Genomic DNA, 19,653 nt, shown 5'->3' with positions numbered 1-19,653 from the left:
ATTTTATTATCCTAAAAATTAAAATGTTACTGATATTAACTATAATGCAAATGCCAAAATGACATCATACCTCTTACCTTGTCAATACCAACTCAAAGGGATGCTTCAAAATCACTGTCTACTGACTTAGTAACAAAGAACATTTCAAAGAAGAGTTTTAAAGTCAATGGATTTCCTGAATTTATCTACAACAATGCAGTCACCAAACAGGAGACAGATTTTAATATTTGCTGGATCTTACCTACTTGCTAAAAGCCACAAGCTCTCTAAGCCTCAATAAACAAATCTATGTAATAAAGAGAAAATAACAAAATAATGTATTTGAAGTTCCTTCTAAATGAAAAGTAAGGCCATGAACATACCTATAAAGCTAGTAACTATGAAATAACATTAATGGAAATGCTTACCTTAGTCTGACCTTCAACAAAATCTTCAGATTTTTCACAAAACTGATTGTGTAAATTAAGTCTTTTACATAGGCCTTAAATACAATGACCTTAAATAGTTAAACAATCTTAAAATTAGTCACAGACTTCTGAAATACCTTAAATTCAATTCTTTCTGATAGCTAGAAAATAGAAAATAGGCTTTATGGTTAAGACCTGTAGTCCTAGTACTTGAGAGGCTGAAACAGAACTGTTACATGTTTAAGGTGAGCCTAGACTACAGAGTGAGATTCTGTCTCATAAATTAAAAAAAAATAACAACTAGGATTGGAGCTCTGTGATAGAGTAATTAAAACTTAAGATATGAAGTGTGATGCCTGTAATCTCAGAAATCAGAAAGTAGAGGTTAGGGTATCAGAAATTCAAGGACTCCTAGCTACACTGAATTTGAGGCCAGCTGGGACCACATGAAACCATCTCAAAAAATATTTATCACCAATTTACTTAAATACATTTCTATAACTGATAAAAGCTATTTCCTTTGCAATTATTCTCTTTCTTTACATGCTACAAACGAAGTTTACTAAATGAACATGAGTGCTTACCAAGCAAGAATCTGGTTCTCCCTCTTCCATTGGCTCATCAACCATTTTAAGATCATTTACCTAAAAAAAATTGTTCAAAATGTAAGTTCAACAGTATTAAAACAAGAATATTGACTAGAAAAATACAATCCTAGACATTTTCCTTCACAACCTAAGAAGTTACTGAAAAACAAAAGGTCAAAGGATACAAAGAAAGCATTTAGGAAAGAAAAAATTTAATATAGTTTACTATTGTCCTCAAAGCCTTAGTTTTTCAGAGCTTTATGTTTCATTACATACTTAAGGTTGTGTCATAATTGATGACCTTACACATACTAATAAATCTCACAGATACCCACCTTAGATATATTTAAAGAACGTTAGAAGAGAAACAATTTCATATGACTGTACAATGGTAAATCTCATATGGTTCAGTTTTAAATTCATAAGATATATAAGATACAGAATGAAGCTTAAACTACAGGAGATTTAAGCAGCTATAGAAATGTTTTTACATGCAAAGCTTAGTGGATAATTATATGTATTCAAGCACTAATTCAAAAACAATAAATATAGAGGAACTTTGATCAAGGGTCTACAAACTATAACCCATGGGACAAATCAGGTTAGCTGCTTGTTCCTGAATAAATGTTACTGAAATACAGTCACACTCATTTGTTACCATATTGTCTATGATGGCTTTCACCTTACAACTGCAAAGTTTAATTGTGACAGAGACACTATGACTACACGGTATTGAATATTTATTGCTTGGCCTTTTACAGAGAAACTCTGTCATTCAGTGTTCTGAGGAATCTGCAGATTAAATAATAGCCAGCTGATCTAAGTAAAAAGGAATTTAACCAATGCTCATTTATAAGAGACCACAGAAAAGAAAACCTAGATGGATAGACAGAGGGAAGGATGGATTAAATAAAGCTACTAGTGATACCCAAAATAGAATAAGCTCACTAAGCCTACCTTCCCCCTGATTACCAACTAAAAATCCTATTTAGAATACTAAAGAAACCATCCTGGGGCTTTTGCAAGTAACAATAACAATAAGAAGAGATATCAAAATTTGAGACAACTCAGAAGAGCTCTCAGTTTATTTTCTCCCTGTGTCTCCTGACTTTTGCCAACGAGGAGACTGAGTGGGGAGACAGAATCATGGAACCCCTCTACTGTAGGCCTAAACAGAACTCCCCAAATAAGATACACTTCTAAGGTTATTAACATAATAAGGAGAACACTAATTTTCTAAAATTATCACCACTTTTCCTTTTTGAATATTCAATCATGCTAAGGCATGAACCAATTAAGAGAACAATTTCTCTCTCATCAGAGGAAGCAGGAAAATAGTTTCCTATGCTAAGAAAGGTATAGGGGCAATCCCTTTTTATTTACGGTCTTCTTCACAAAAGAGTAACTTTAACAGTACAAAGTTCCAGGAACTAAGGCTTTGAAAGAAAATCTTATTTCTGACCAGAGAAACCGTGTTAAAGCCCCTGGAAAATGGCTAATTTGTAAGAAATTACACAGGTCAGGGTAAGAAGGTAACTCTTGATTCTATGTTTGAGCTAATCCAAGTACTAGTTTAAAACACCAATCCGTATGTGTAGGGATTGCAACTTCAAAATACAATTAACATCTTTGAAAAATAAATTACAGTATTAACCACAGCCAAAACTCAAACCAACCATGAACATGAATTTAGATTCCAGTAACCAGTTGAAGACATTGATCTAAGACTTACTTGTGTTAGCAACCATATAACGCAGCTTTATTAGAAACTGACATGAATTAGAAAAAATCTGTGTGTCCTTCAATCAGTCTTGGATAAACAATAAAAGATTAAATATCAACAAGAACTACTGATATTTCTGACAGCTCAGATAACTCTTAAGACACATTTTGTCAACTCATAGAAGCAAATTTGTAAGTGTTAATTATTGGATGGCTGGCTCTCAAAATGTAATGCTGACAAAAGGCAAACTACAGGGGAACAATTAAAAAATAAGCAATATAAAATTAACTAGGGAGCCACTCTACATCAGTTCTTTACCCAGGGCTCGCAAGTTCTGTATGACACCACTGCTTTTCACCTTACCTCAACACTGTAGGCAATGTGGGATTTAAAAAATAAGCTATAAATATGTTATTAACAATTAGCTTTCAACAAATAATTCAAATCCAGGAAGACTATATCCTGATAGTTAATTTTCTTATAATAAAGTCACTCTCAGATTTCTCTATACATAAAGAGTTTATGTATATAAAAAGGATTATCTATATGAAAAGAAAATATGACTTTCCTGTTACCTAGCTGCTGGCTACATCCTAGTCATACTATCTTATGACTAATGTATCATGAAGCTGTTAGTCTGGAGGAACTAGAAATAAAATGAACCGGAACAAGTCAAAAAACTTCACTGCAACCTGGAAATTATCCCAGCCACAAGTAGAACACCTAATTTTTCTTACTTCATCGACTTTCAAAGAGCAGATTGTCAATATAAGAATATTGATTCTAAGAAGCACCACAGAAATATCTGGTGCTTACTAAAACCCAAAATCATTTTCACTCATGTGAAAAAAATATTTTAAAAAATGATTTAAGAAAATAAAACATTATTAAAAATATAATTTCTAATTCAAGAAGATAATCAGATACATTTTTCACCAATTAACTGTGAAATGGAAGCCTAGCCTGGTACTTTTAATCCAAGCACTTGACAGACTGACAGGAGGACTGTGAGATCAAGGCCACTCTGGGTAACATAACAAGATACTATTTCAAGACAACAAAAGAATTAAATGGTGAAAAACACAAGTGAGCCAAGTACTCATCAGTCTAATAAAGACTACTTTTAAGTTATTTTAATTTTGTCAGAAAAGAATTTCCTGATAACCTGTAAACATCAAAATGAAGACATACAAATAAGAAATAAATTAAGAATATAAGAAATAACGATGATGTAAATTAATAATTTCATTAACCAAACATAGATAAGAAATCAGTTTTCACAGCAAATATGATAGCAATATTAACTTACTAGCAGTCTCCAGGATACCCCAAAATATACCTAGTAAGCAAAATGACTTAATGCATATAGTACTCAATATTAAAAATACACTTAAGAAATATGACATAATAAAGAAATTTTGTTCTCAAATAACCTTCAAGACTACATGTTGGGTACTGACTTCTGGTAAAAAAAAATAAAAATAAAAATAAAAAATAAATAATCATTATAATAATTATTATCATTCCTCCTCCTCTACCTACTTTTCCTTCTTCACTTCAAACTAGAACTGGATCTACTTTTGAATGTACTTTTGAGGTACATTCACAATACTTAGACTGATGTTCTATGCACACATACTGAGTCAAACCCTTGACCAAATGAGAAAGCTGCAAGTCAATTCAGTATAGCAGTCAAAGTTGGAGATAACCCCCATGAGCCTCACCTCTTTGTGTTCATGCTCTTGTACAACATCCGTTGTCTTCACAGTAAACATAACCTGTGGCTGGATTCCAAAAAGAATAATGGCAAAGATGATAAGATTTCATTTATATGATTACTTTATGGAAAAAAAAAACAACTCTAGAGACTCTCCTTATTGGCTTGATAAGTGGTCATGTTGAAACCCACTTGACAAGGGAATGTAACCATGCTGTAGCAGCTACTAAGCAACTTCTAAAACTTAAGGGAAGCCTACATCCAGCCAGTACTCAGCAAAATAACCAGGCTTTTCACAATGGCATAGAAAAGAACTGTGCCAAAATCCTTTGAGAGTTTAAAAGTAGACCTTCCCCAGTGAAGCCTCCAGATAAGAATGCAGAAGAGCCGAAACCTTGATTACAGGTTTGGATGACTAAGTCGAAGACCTAGTTGAGTCATACCCAGATTCCCAGCCCATACAGTATTATGTAGCAACAGGTATTTATTACAATCAGTATTACTGGTCAAAGGTAATACTTTACCTTTTTTTGTATAATACTTTAGAAATATCTTTGTAAAACTATATCTTTGTTCTCGTATTATAAATAAGAAATTGAAAATAACATCTTACTAAGTAAACCTAGGAAAAAAAAAAGAGGTAAATTTTCAAAACATTTGCCTCATAATTAAGGCTAAGAAATTATATCACTACCTTTTGATGGTTTTTGAACAATAAAGATTACTAACTAAATAAGCACAATATAGAACACATAATTTCATATTCCTTCATATTCCGAGATGCTTGAGAAGCTGAGGTAGGAGGACTGCTAACAGTTTGAGGACAGTCTGCGCTATACATCAAGTTCCAGGCTAGACTGCTCTACAAAGTGAGATCATCATCATCGCCTATTGTTACTTCTAATTTATTATCTCAAAAATGCATGTTCAATTTACAGCAGAACTCAGACCATATCCTATAATTTGCTTTTAAAAAAACAATTCCACCATACCTACAGATGGGAATAAACTGGTACCTTTGTGTAATGCTGATAACTATGCAAAATAGCATAGCTACCATAAAAATATGACTATTCCTCAAAAAAAATGAAAGTAGAATAAGCATATTTTATGTAATTGTACCTCTGGGTCTGAAACCAAAATAACTGAAAGCAGACTCTCAAAGAAAGCTTTGTGTACCACATGATTACAGCAGCAGTATTCACAATGGGAAGAAGATGGAAGCAATCTAAGCATATATATATATATATATATATAGGTATTTACATAAATAACAGTGTACTATATGTACACAATGAAATACTATTCAGCCTTAAAAATAAAAACAAGTCTGACACATACCACAAAATGGATGAACTGTAGCAAGATTACATTAAGTGAAATAAGAGATTCACAGAAAGATAAAATACTTTATAATTCTACTTATATGAAGTGTCAAAACAGGCCAAATTCATATAGACAGAAGACAAAATAGCAGCAGAGTACTTCCCTATTAGATCAAAGCTAACCTGATCTACTTATAAAGTTCCAAGCCAGGCAGGGATACATAGTGAGACTCTGTTACTGAATGGTAGTTATTTCAAATTTTTATAACTTAAAAAATTTGTTTCTTAACCGTAAATTTTATTAGCAAAATTAGAATAAATATTAGTATAAATGTTATAAATTAAGCCTTTTAGTTAAACAATGGCCCATGTGTCAAATTTTGCCCACTTCATATGACCTACAAGATGAGCCTTGTATTACATTCACAACAGCTTTTCCTAAAGGCTACTGTGGACTTAACAATTTTCCTGAACTACAGAACCTATTAATTGGAACAAAGTTATCTCTTTCTTGTGTTCAAAGGCCATGTCTATGGAGAACTGCTTACAGATATCTCTCAAAGCCTTGGGTTCAATACCTAGGGCTTCTAAACAAACAAACAAACAAACAAACAAACAAGTAAATAAATGGACAAGATGTTACACAACATTCTTTCAGCTACTTAGAAGGATCACTTGAGGCAAGGATAATGAGATCTCTCTGGCAACATAGTTACTGCTCCCCTTTAAGTCATTGTTCATAATGTTAGCACAATTTTAAACAACTTTATTTTAATGATTTCCTTACAAATTTATGAAAATCAGTATAAATTTTAAAATCTACTGCTATTCCTACAACAGCTATTTATATCTGTTTCCAAAATCTCAGCATATACTTCTCAAATTAGATATGGTATACATAAAATCAAACATGACTAAATTAAGAGCTAGCATTAGTTCTAGAATAGCTTGCTAACTTAGAAATATAACCTCTAGAACTCTTGCTGTTTTAATATCCAACATAGCAAGTCTAATGTACCTACGAGAGCTATGATAATCAATCTCCATTGTTAACCTACCTACACTCAGAATCCTGTGGGAGATACGTGAGGTATACCTGTAGGTGTATCTGTGAGGATGTTTCTAGGGAGGATTAACTGGGAAGTGGGTGGCACCATACAGGTGAATAAAAAGAGGAATAGAAGAAAACCAGGTTTATTACACTTACCATCCTCTGCTTCCTAGCCCATGTGACTTGAACTTATATTTCTCTCTCACCATAATGGACAGACCCTTTGAAACCTTAAAGCAAAAGCTTTCTCTTTCTACTCCTTACATTATTTCTGTCGTTTTATTTTGTCACAGTGTCACAATATAAGATCCAAATTCACAGTAATTCATTTAAAGAGTTTAAACTAATTCATTAGTAAAAATAAGTTTTCTTTTCTATATGGCAGAAATAATTTTAGAATACTGAAAAACAAATCAAGATGGGCATGTTTTTAAATCCTCTCATGAATAATAGAAATAATGTAAGGTAATAAGGCACAAATTGAATTGAGAGATGCACACTGAAAACTGCATTTTCTGCTTTTAATGCTCTACTTTCTTGACAGCTTATTTAAGTAGGAAGAAACCAACTACTAATACTTTTTAAAGCAAAAGTGTAAAATGTATCACTTAGTCTATGAGAAACTAAGACATTAACACCACAAAAATATTTTTAAAGCTTTCTTTAGGCATAAATTTGTTGGTATGTATAGCATAATATACTGCCTATTTAGATAGTTCCTTGTGATTATAAATGAACACACACACACATCACTGGTCTTCAGTTATAAGAGCAGGAGTCTAGAATACTACCCAGTAGAGCCTATCAAGAAACAACCATACCTTATGGATCATACACAGATGCTACTCATTTGATAAATGAGTGAAAATCAAATATTTAGAACTAATTAAAACCAATCTAAGAATCATTATACATCATTTATATAAGTAAAATATTATTACTTACAGCAGTACTAGGTTGTTTCTATATACTAAGCATATTCACACAATATACATCCAAATGTATCGGTAGATCTTCTGGAGTTTTAAAATCCATTTAATGACAGAAAAAAAATCTGTTTTCTATACAGGCAGGAATTTGTTTACTGTGCTGAGTCACATCAGAGACAATGACTTGAATATGTCTGAATGGGGTAAATGTATTCTAAACGCCAAGGCATGTGATGCCTTGCCAGTCTCATAAGCGCTATGGCATATACATTTGCAATGCTTACTTGCAAATAATGTACTATATGTGACATAAATGAGTATACATCAACATAAAACCTTTCCACGTACATGGTATTCTTTGTAGAAATTCTTCTCATTGTAATAACCTCTTAGAGATTTAATGTACATATAATTATAGTATAATGCCTTGAGAATATGAAATGAATATAACTGTCTACTCAGTTATTTCTCAAGATTAAAGAACTTGGTCTATGTCATATTTCTATTTTGTTAAAAAAAACTGTATTGTTCTTATCAAACATAAAGCACAACTGCTCTATTTCCATCTCAAAATAGCATAAATACACTAATTTCTGCCTTACACATGAAAGAGATCAAATTAACTAACATCTAAGAACACACAGCAAACAAGTTACCAGATAAAACAAATCCTGCCCCAAAGTCACAGTTCGTAAACACACTATACCGTATTCTGTTTACTTCATGAAAATAATGGAGAAAAAATTGATTAAAAAATGTTTTTTAAAGAGTTTCTTTAGGGAGAAAGCTACCACAAACTATTAGCTTAAGATGAAATCTTGCCTAAAATGTTCATTCATTAGTAAAATCTGGTCTCAAAATGTTAAATTGAGGAAATCATGACTCAATAATCTACAGAAAATAGAATTTAAGTTAACAGAGAAATCAGATGTCCTACAAAAGCAGGACCATCGTCTTGTAGAAGGAGTAAGAAGAATCGTTACTCTTGGGGAATGAAAGGTTTCAAAATTCAAGCCGTACAGAAAGTCAAATATGAAAAAAATACTTTAATATTTGTAAATAAAATGCCTTTAAGTAAAAGTTATAATCACTTCATAGCTACACTGGATGCTTAAAAATCATCTTGCACAAAAATCACCCAATAGTTTTTTTTTTTTTTTAATTTGAAAATCTATTAATCTTCAATAACCTGGAATGGAAATGTGAAACACTTAACGTAATAATTTTTACTGATAGTCACAATTAGAAAAGGTACTACTCTGAGTAGCTATGTTTTGTTTTTATCATTAATTCCAACTGTACATATAAAGCAACTAAGTTAAGCAATTTGTCAAAGATCACATGCAAAAATAATTGAAGGAGATGGAATACACTCTCAGGCACTCTAGCTCAGAAAACTTACTACAATCTTATTATTTCAATCTTATTGTTTCTGAGTTTCTAGAGAGTTTGATATGGTTAATACTTTATTTCTTTAAAAATGACATGTATATAACCGAATTCATTCTGAACAGTGTATTCAGTGGAGAACAGGTAGTCTTTTAATAATGGTGTAAAAATACTATTTATCAGTATGGTAAAAAAAATAAAAAAATACCATCAGTAATAAAAATTAATAAAAACTGGATCAAAATTCCAAAAGTGGCATACACTTCAAATAACATCAACAAAATAGAAAAATTTTGTGACCTTAAATTCAGGCAAATTTTCCCTATTTAAAAAATTCATAAATTATTTTATTGAAATTAAAAACCTCTACTCTCAATTAAGAGAGTAAAATAAAAATACAGGCCACAGAATAAAAGAAAAATCATAAGTCAATACTTGATAAAGGACCTGTTTCCAGAACTCTCAAAATTATTCAGAAAGCAAACAAATCAATTTAAAAACAACAAAAATTTTTAAAAATGCAATTCGCTAGAGAAAAAGTTACAAAACAAGTGTTTCAAAAAAACACTTCCAACAGTACTTGTAATATAGGAAATGCAAGCTCAAAAAAACAATGTGATACCACTACCACCTACATACCTAATACACCTATCAGAATAAATAAAGATTTTAAGTTTAACTGGCAATATCAAGTACTAACAAAAATTCAGAGAAGCTAGGACTTTCACATGGCAATTTCATTCATAAATATTTGCCCAAGGAAAATGAAATTCTGTTCAAATCCTGAGAGTGTGAGTTAAAAACAAGTGATTCACTAGTTGGGAGGAGAAAGTAGATTAGCAGGAGTGAGAAGTGAAATAGGGACTGAAAGGTAGTGAGCATGATCAAAATACATTACATGTATATATGAAAAATCTTCATTATGTGTACCTAATAAATGCTCATAAAAAAGTGATTCTTCTACCTGTTTAACCAGCTGGTACAAATGAGATATTTGTTAATCAAACAAGGCCACTCGTCCCTTCCTTAACTAAGATTGTCCCTTACTTAACTAAAATTGCCGTATTACGGATCTGAAATGGCTCCCCAAATCCATATGCTAAAGACTTAGTTGCCAGGTGATAGTGTTATTTAAAGATGGTGGAAGCTTTAGGAGGTGAAAACTAGTGAGGGGAGGGGCTGTAGGTGTCTGAAATTGCACCTGAAAGTAAACCTTGCCTTTAACCATTTCACATTCCTTTTTCCTTTCCTCCTCCCCTCTCTTTGTTTCCTGGAAGCTATACATTTCTGTCTTGATCTACCATGGCCTCCCCACTAAGATGTTTTACCTGGACAAAGGCCCTCAACAACAAAATTAAATGATTATGAACTGAACTGTGAAGCAAAGTATCTTTCTTCTTTTTGAGCTATTTTCCCATGTATTTTATTAAGTGACAGAATAATGACTAATATAACTTTCTAATTGTATGACTACACTGTATCTAAATAAGCTAGAACACTACAATTTTGTTTTTAGTGTAATGGAAAAGTAAATCACTTAAAACTAAACAACACTAGCATATAAAACAGCTCCAACATCTCTTTTGGTCCCAGTCACATCTTCAAAACAACAGAACAATACACTCAGTAGCAAATCATAATTCACAGAAAATTTATTTTTCTAATTGCTATCTTAGGAATTAACTTTTTTGTCTTATTGGCTAATGAGCACTACAAGACTTTTTTTTTAACTTTGGCTTAGAGTAGTTTTCTGTAAAATGTTAAAATATCTGGATAAAATAATCATCTAGAAAATGATGTTCAGGTCCTTTCCAAAGCAGTTAAATATCAAAGAGTACAACAATGGCATCAGCTTAAAACAATCCCTGTGTTAGCCTTATAAACTACCAGAATTAAGAACAACAAAACAAAAATATAAAATCTGAGGGTCAATTTTATAAGTTAATTATATTAAAATGTATAGGACCCTAAAGTTTGCTCCACTGTTTTATTTCACCCTCTACTTCCATCCTCCTTCTACCCTTTCCACATATTTGCTACTTTCCATTTCAGTAGCAAGAGTTTATTAATCATATTTCTTATAACCCATCTGAAATACTCTGTAAAATAAACATAGAGCAGCAAACTTGCTTTCTGTCTCCCCCACAATGGGGGTGTGGAGGAGGAGGGCTAACTGTAAATGTGCAGGTTAAAAGAAAGCAGTAAAATCAGTCACACAGATACCTGTATGAAAATTCAGAACAAATGTCTAGGATCAGCAAAACCTAGATTAAATAGTTTATCTCTTAGGTATCTTTTCTGTGGAACTCCTTTTCCATCCAAGGAAAATTATAAGAAAATACACATAAAATAGCTATCAACAAGAACAGTAATTCTTGGAAATAACTTAAGTAAGCATATGTCAAATTCTGACAAAGTACTGAATTTCAGGTGCTTACAAAGTCTTTAGGACTGTCTTTTGACAGTCTAACATCTTTAGAACTGTCACTACTACAGTGATAGCACCAACCAAGAAAACAATCACAAGAAGAAAAAAATATCTGGTTTTCCTTCTCAAGATTAGAAATGAAACAGACTATGAGTGGGGTAGTTTTAAATAATGTGGTCCAAGAAAGCAGCTGCAACTGTTGGTAAGCCCTATTATGGAAACATCTAGGTAATGATTGCTTCTCTTGATGAATTAATCAAGGTAGGGAAATGTAGAGGCCCAGCCCTAGAATCAACTGACCTGAATATTTCCAGACCAGACTGGCTTAAAGGTAAACTTGAAAGAACCAGGAAGGAATCTATATGGGAGAGGCGTGTAACCAATATAAACCTGGCAAAAACATACAAGAAATTCAGATGTTCTTGACTTTTTCCCTGATTCTAGGAAAGCATTCTGCATACAAGGCTATTCACATCTTTAAAGATAATTTTAAAGCATAAATGATTTTAGCTAATAGTAAGTGCATCGGTACTACTATGCTTTACCTATTTTTCTGCAAGATGTCTCTAATCAGTTTTCTTACTACCCCGTAAGTTCTCCAAAAAAAAAAAAAAAAAAAAACTCATTCTCTTTCTATGAGTACAACAGCCCCCTGATATTCACCACCTTTAGTACTTCCCCTATTCCAATCTATCCCTCACACTGCCACTGGTTCATTTTTCAAAGCACAAATGTGTTATCACTTAATGCCCTGAAAATTAGTTCACACTTACAAAATAAAATTATACCTATAAGCTTGCGTTAGAAGACCCATACAATCTGGACTCATACAATTTCATAAAATCTTCTCATTCCTACAACACAGACTTATATCCCAGTCATACTACACCTCTCCTTCCCAAAGTGGGTACAGTTTTACTTATACTGTCTCCATCTATTTTTATTTTTTCCTTTACCACTATGAAAATATTATGACTCTGTAATACCCTGATCATATCCAATCTCCTTCTCAAAGTCTTATCAGATCTATACTAAGCCATCATTGCCATCACCATATCCCTTCTTTAAGTCTTGTGCCATTTACAATAACAATTTCTCAAATTTCTGTCTTGCTCACCTAAATTGAATTAATGAGAAAAAAATATGATTCAGGAATGCATCTTCAGGCATTTCATAATATTGTACTATACATTGTGTTGTCTGTATTCCATACACTCTATAAGAATTCCAAACACAACAACAAAAAACTAACAAAACAAAATGTAAATGAAATGCCTCATTATCCACTTGCCAGAAAAAAATTTGTATCTTTTTATCCCTCCAATTATCCCTAAATATGACTTCCTATTTGTTTGTGTATCATACTATCTGTGATTTTAAAAGATGCAAAATTAAAACCTCAATACCTTTCAATACAGATTTAGGCAAGTAAAAAACTCATTGTAGAAAGCCTTGGGGCATTGGTTATAAGTATCTAAATTCCAAAACATTATATATATATATATATATATATATATATATATATATATATATATATGAAAACAATTAGGAACTTAATGAGAAAATAACGACTGCTATTCATTAGACACATACTATATGAAAGTCAACTTGCTAAGTATATTAAACTCAGTACTGAATTTCTTTCAAATAACAACTTTTGAAAATATTTTTCTTTCCATTCATAGACAAAGAAGTTGAGATCTAAGGAACTAAGGTAACATGTATTATCACATACATCCTAGGGGGAAAGGTGCTAGAATACAAATTCATCTGTTCATGTTCTTTTATTACTACAGAGTATCATAAAAATGATTAAAAAATACAAGTTTTCTCATTTTATCCTTGTTAAAATTTTAATTAATATAGCTTTAACCTCAAACTGCTTTCCTCAATTAAATTAGTTCCTAAACTGACTTCCTTAAACAAAAACATTGATAATATAAAACATCAAAATTCTAGTACAATATTTATTGTATGACATGCAATTTCAAAACACTATAATTAATTATTCCAAAGTGAATCAAATATTTCCCTCACAGAAAAAGAAAACTACTATACAAACTATAATTTTTATAGAACTAATTCATAAAGAATTTGTTGTACTCAAACAGGCTGTTCTTTAAGACCCCAGGAACAACCAATACCATCTCAAATAACACCTCTTTCCTGATCCTGATAGAATCCAGGCAAGAGATAAAATTGCAGCTGCCTGAGAGTGATGCCCTTTGAAGTTATTATTCCCAGCAGACTTCATTGAGACAGTCCCTGCAAGGGCTCTCACAACCATAGCTTCTTGCTTACCTTGTGTCCCTGTTTCCATGAATTTTCCCCCCAGGACCCGTTGGAGCCCACAGTCCCTTTTTGCTGGTCCATTTTCTACCATTCACTGAGCTCAAACTAGTTTTTGACTGAAACCTTGACAAATTTTCCCATAGAAAAATTTTTCAGACAGTAATTAGGCTTATCATCTGTATGGCTTGCTATTGTCCATTGATCTAAAACTGTTGCTGCTCATGGTTTTCTTGGGGGAAAACATGTTAAAAATCTCAAACAACCAATTTACACACTGCTGAAAGATAATTCTAAGGTTGTCAAGCTGCTCATATAAGCAAGAAAGGTAAAATATACTAAAAAAACACTCTAAAATACATGAGTGACTATAATTTAATAATGTACATTTAATCTTACCAGTATTTAACACACAGAAATTATTTCTTTTAACCTCAGAATTAACAAATATGCACCTACATTTTCTTTAAGCATTCCAAAACATTTTTATATATTTCATTATATATAATAATATACAATATATTCACATATAAAATATAATGGAAATACCTTTGTTCTAAAAACTCTTACAGTTGAGAGCTTTAAGTTCAAACTTAAAAGCTAGAATTTCTAAAGTTAATATTAAAGACTGTGATGAAAATAAATATAAATTATGTAAAGTAAAACTTTTTTTGTAAAGATAATATCATATCATTATAAGAAACAACAAAATGTGTCTGCCAACATTTAGCACTAAAATTTCACCCAGAATACTTTTTATAAAGTTACATTGCAGTGTTAAATATAACCAAGCATAACGGTTTTAAACAAAGAAAGCAGAAATACTATCTTCACCACATTACCTTCACCTTTTGTTTTACTTTATAGGTTTAACAATTTCAACTGGAATATTTCTCCAAATTACAGAGATAGAGAGGCCTATTATTAAATCTCTTTAATATCTAAAACACACTACAAATTAAAAAAATCATGTGTGTTAATTACAATTTAGAAGCTATTACATTCAAAGTTAACCAAGACAAAAAATATAGCAGATATTCAAATGGTCCCTACTTCCTATATAAATTAAATGTTTGTAATTAATGAATAAAAAGGTCCTCCCCATAGTATCACTAGACATTTTATACATGCAGTTAGAATGTCCACATTTTAAGAAGAAATTAACATTTCATTCATCTCGCTTTTAACCAATTTTTAAGAGATGTAAACTATGAAAATATTTTGGAATCATTCAGTTTAGGAATAAAATATTTTTTATCTGTATAATGGCTTCTACTTCACAGTACTACTCAATTTATTTCCACAAAATCTCTTGTTGCCAGTTAATTCTAACATGCAATCTAACACCAGTTTAAATTAAAATAATGTAAAGGAGAAAATGACAAGTAATCATACAATAATCCAAGGTATATTTTTTTAAAGATGGAACAGTGTTTGAAGACAAAGGCTCACCCTTGAGATTTCGAGGATTCTGAGTCTTACCTCAAAACATTCTGCTGTGAATCAAACTGGTATTCAACTATTTTAGGAGGTGTATGGGGGCCTCTACTGGAATACCACACTCATGATTAAGTGGCTAGGAAAGGATCCAACTTTCTATCACAGTAGCTGGGTTTTTGTGTTGAAATGTTGTCCACTTTTTGTAACAAAACAATATAATACCTGTGCACATCTAAGTTCTCACAGCCCAAGTGCAAAGCATAGCCAGCACAGTTTTAGAAGTAAGAACGGCGGGAAAGGGGAGAAAGGAAGTCTTTTCAGCTCGACATGGCTAAGCTTTACAAAAATCGGTCTTATAAAGTCTGGGAATCAATTTGCCTCTCATACCCACCAACAGGTCAGGTATGAAGACTGGAAAAAGGTGAAGGGTCGAAGTAAAACTGCAGTGGAGTAAGGAGAACTGAAAGCAGGCAGCAGCAATTCACCTGCACATAGATAAAAGGCTGCCAGTTCTTCTCCACTCCAGGTAGGAAGAAAAAAGAAAGAAATTCGAAGGCTGCAAAGAAATGAGATGCTATTACCAAGGGACACTTGTCTCCTGGGCAAAAGTCCCCAGAGTTAGTCACCTTGGTTGTTGTTTTCCCTCCTAAATTCATAAAAACACTGGAGTTCAACAGCAAGCCGTGGTCCTCAGCTCCACATCTCAGAGAGCAGAGGCAGCGTGGTGCAAAAGGAACGCACCGAGTCAGGCAAGGCAAACCCGCTTGTCCCCCTGTCCCGCTTCAGATTGGAAGTAAAGAAACTTTGAACAAACTCCAACACGGCCGCACCTCTGGAGCTCCGGAGGCCAAGCGGCAGCTGGGAGTCACTGGCTCGGCATGCTGGAGCTCGTTGTCCTGTCCCCTTTCCCGCCCTCATTCGGCTAGAGCCAGGTCTGGGCCCCAGGAAGGTGGTGGGGGTGGGGGCTTGCCAGGCACCATGCTCTCCCTCCCAGCCAGGATCTCCCGGGACACAGGGCTGCAGACTTCCAGCCGGTCCCGCCCACCGCACTAACCTCGCTACTGCTCGCACAGCCGCTGCCGAACACCTCCATTTCTTGGTCCCAGGGATCTTCCAGAGGAACGAATGGTAGCATCGCCGCTTCAGGAGCAAACGGAATGAGGCTGCCTGACCCGAACACCACCACGCATCCCGTCCGACGACCTGACTCGTCGTCCTCTTCTGAAGACCAAGACCAGCGTGTAGGAACCGCTGACCTCGCCAGCGGCGGGTACCTCAGAAGGTGGCAAAGAGGGGTATCTGCCCGCTGTTGGTGTGCAAAGAGAGAACACAACTCTGTGCTGCCTCCCCGCCAGCAGCCGCACGGCTCGCGCCTGCCACCCCGCCAAGCTCCGCGGGGCCGACCCCCTCCCCCGCTGCCGCCCGCGCCGCTCCCCCCCCCCTCTCCCTGGCCCCCTCCCGGCTCCCTGTGCCGCCAATATGGCGGCAGCCGCCGCGTTACCTGTGCGGCGCCTGGAAACCCCCACTGTGGCGGAGCGGCGGCGTCACCCGCACGTCAATGGAGGTTCCCCAGCCCCAAGTGGAGGGGGGAGGGTTGCGGAGGAGGGCCGGGGTGGTTGCGGGGAAGCGCGTGCTGGGGGCGGGAAGAAGGGGAGGGGGCGTGCTGGGCGGGGGAGGCGGGAGAACAGTAGTAAAGCCCACAGCTCGCGCCTGCTAAACCTGCCCACTCCACAGAGCATGCGCGATGTTCCCTACACATGCTCAGCAGGCCCTCCCAAGACTACTGAACTGCCTGGCTAGCGGGAGGATTCGCAAATAGAATGCAGGAACTTAGGGTCTCTGCAGAGAGCTTCAGGAGCCCTGACTGCCCAAGGGCCAGCTTGCTGGGACCAACAGAACACTGGCGTCTTCTAGAACCACGCCCATTTCAGTACCTACTAACAAATACTACTAGGGCGGGGATTTTAAGACAGCCACCGTGAGAAGCTAGAAGCTGCAGCAGATAATGCATTTAAAAGGCATCAGTACACCTGTGCTCCCCACCCTCGCATTGCATCTGATTTGTGTCACTTAAGATGCTCCTGAGGGTCACCTTTCAATACTAATGAGCTCACAATGGTTCAATCCCTTGTATGCCTCCAGTCAAGTGCACACAATGAATACACACATACACACACACACACACACACACACACACACACAGAGAGAGACAGAGAGAGAGCACTAAGAGGCCTCCACACATACACCCCTAGAATATGCGAGCTGTGGTGACAATAATATTTCGATCTTCTTCACTTTGTGATTTACTCCTTTGCTACTCTATGTGCTGTCCTTGGCTTTAGTAATGTAACAGAGTTCAAATTAAGTTCTATCTAACACACAGAGAGGATGATCAAAACCCTCAGCCAAACACTTTAATATTAAAGTGAAAAATTAAAAAAAAAAAAGTGTTCCACCTTTTGACGCTTGAAAGAAATTGCCACAGCAGCAAACCTAGCTCAGTACCTTCAAGGGGTTTCTAACATGCTGCATACAACACACAACTTCCTCTCCCCTTCTACTTCTAGAGCTGTTATGCTGTGCTATTAAAGAACACTGAACTGCTCCTTCCATTTATTTCACCATCTGCTGTGGAGTGTTAAGAAACCAAAGAGCCCACAAAGGTTGGCAGTAAATTCAAATGAGAATTACTAGTAATGCCCTCTAACTCTGCTTAAAATCCAAAGGAAAAGTCTCCAAGTGGCCTCCATAGTAATGGGAGCAGGGACTGTCTCTGACAGGAACTGATTGGCCAGCTCTTTAATTACCTCCCCCTGAGGGGAGAATATCCTTACCAAGCCACAGAGGAAGACAATGCAGCCACTCCTGAAGAGACCTGATAGGCTAGGGTGAGTGGGAAGGGGAAAAGGACCTCCTCTGTCAGTGCACTTGGGGAGGGACATAGGAGGAGATGAGGGAGAGAGGGTGGGAATGGGAGGGGATGAGGGAGAGTGCTACAGCTGGGATACAAACTGAATAAATTGTAATTAATAAAAATAAATTAATTTTAAAACTCCAAAGGAAAAGGAGCCCTAAAAATATGGTTCTGCAAGAGCGATACCCTTGAATGAGAACATGAGGCTTTAAATCTTGAAAGAGTGTGTGTGTGTGTGTATGTGTGTGTGTGTGTGTGTGTAATTTAAGTAAAAAGATTTATGTTTGGCAAAACTGAAATCTTAATTAAGTCCAATTCCATTGGTTTTGTTCTTAGAAATCTTCTTTCTTCCACATCACCTATTTCTCTCATACTAGATTCTTCCCATCAGCAAAACATAGTTTCTAACTTCTACTTAGTATCATTTGATGCATTTTATACTTCCCTATTGCTTTAATTATTTACTTCATTTGACCTCCAAAATAAAAGTGTACATTTTCCTCCTACATCATTGTTTTTATTTTGTTTTTGTTGTTGTTGTTGTTGTTGTTTTTGGTTTTGGGTTTTTGTTTGTTTGTTTGTTTTGTCTGATTTTGGGTATTGTGCTTCATCTTTATAATCACCAACCACTGGAACTTCAGTAGTCAGCCCCTGACTTCTGTCTTTCCAAATTTTCTAATTCTTTCCTTATCCCAACCAGATCCATGGTTTAAGTCCCATCTATATTCTGGGGATGTCCAAAATTATCTCTGATCATAGACTTTCTTAAAATCAAGTTTCCTGCTCATACCTCATTTTACTACATTCAGCTTCCACCACCAAATAAATAAATAAAATTTAAGCTCCCTATGTGTTTTATCATCCAACATTCTCTTTTGCAGATACACAATCAAACATTTCTCATCAGACACACACACACACACATATATATATACTTATTTATATATATTTATGTGTGTGTGTGTGTATAAAACTGCTCTTTAACTCTGCTTTTACTAGACTCCACTTCTCATAAGTTTTAATGTTGTAATAAGTATTTAGCCTATCTTCAATATTGTTAATGTTGCTCTGACCCCTTGGAATTGTTTCAGATCAATTCATAATGTTTTCTTGAATTAACCATATATCTCCTTAACTAATCTTCCTGGGTGTACGTTTAAGCTCATTCTTGCATGCCAATCTAGTGATCAAAAATCTTGAAAGATTCTCCATCATTGCCAGTAAAATGTCCAAATCTCATAGCTCTGAATGTAACTGTTTTGCCTTCTGTTTGCTGCCTTAATCTTAAACTGTACCATTCATGGAGACATACTCTGGTAAAATCTATGCATATTTTATGGCCTCATTTCTTTCTCAGACATCCTTATATGATTTAGTATGTTTCTTTTCTTAATTTTATTTTTCTTTTCTTTTATATTATTATCTTTCAAAAAAATTCTCAGGATCACTCTCCA

The 19,653-nt window shown here is 34.9% G+C and overlaps 1 protein-coding gene across 2 annotated transcripts in view; it reads right to left on the bottom strand.

The window, feature by feature from the left end:
* The window catches only part of Rps6ka6 (ribosomal protein S6 kinase A6), a 79,559-nt gene extending 62,968 nt beyond the window's left edge, over positions 1-16,591 (bottom strand). The window contains exons 1-3 of one of the 2 annotated variants that reach the window (XM_055597013.1): positions 16,340-16,591; positions 4,442-4,501; positions 992-1,051 (exon numbers count right to left, since the gene is read on the bottom strand). In XM_055597013.1, coding sequence (XP_055452988.1) covers positions 992-1,051; positions 4,442-4,501; positions 16,340-16,420 — 201 coding nt within the window. In that variant the 5' untranslated portion in view covers positions 16,421-16,591. The remainder of the gene's footprint in view (positions 1-991; positions 1,052-4,441; positions 4,502-16,339) is intronic. The other variant, XM_055597012.1, reaches the window with a different exon arrangement.
* Positions 16,592-19,653: the final 3,062 nt, after the last annotated feature.

This window comes from Psammomys obesus, unplaced genomic scaffold, assembly GCF_907164565.1.
Source record: "Psammomys obesus unplaced genomic scaffold, mPsaObe1.curated_primary_1811, whole genome shotgun sequence".
Lineage (NCBI taxonomy): Eukaryota > Metazoa > Chordata > Mammalia > Rodentia > Muridae > Psammomys > Psammomys obesus.
The sequence above is the reverse complement of the archived record's forward strand: the minus strand, read 5'-3'. Positions and strand labels throughout refer to the sequence as shown.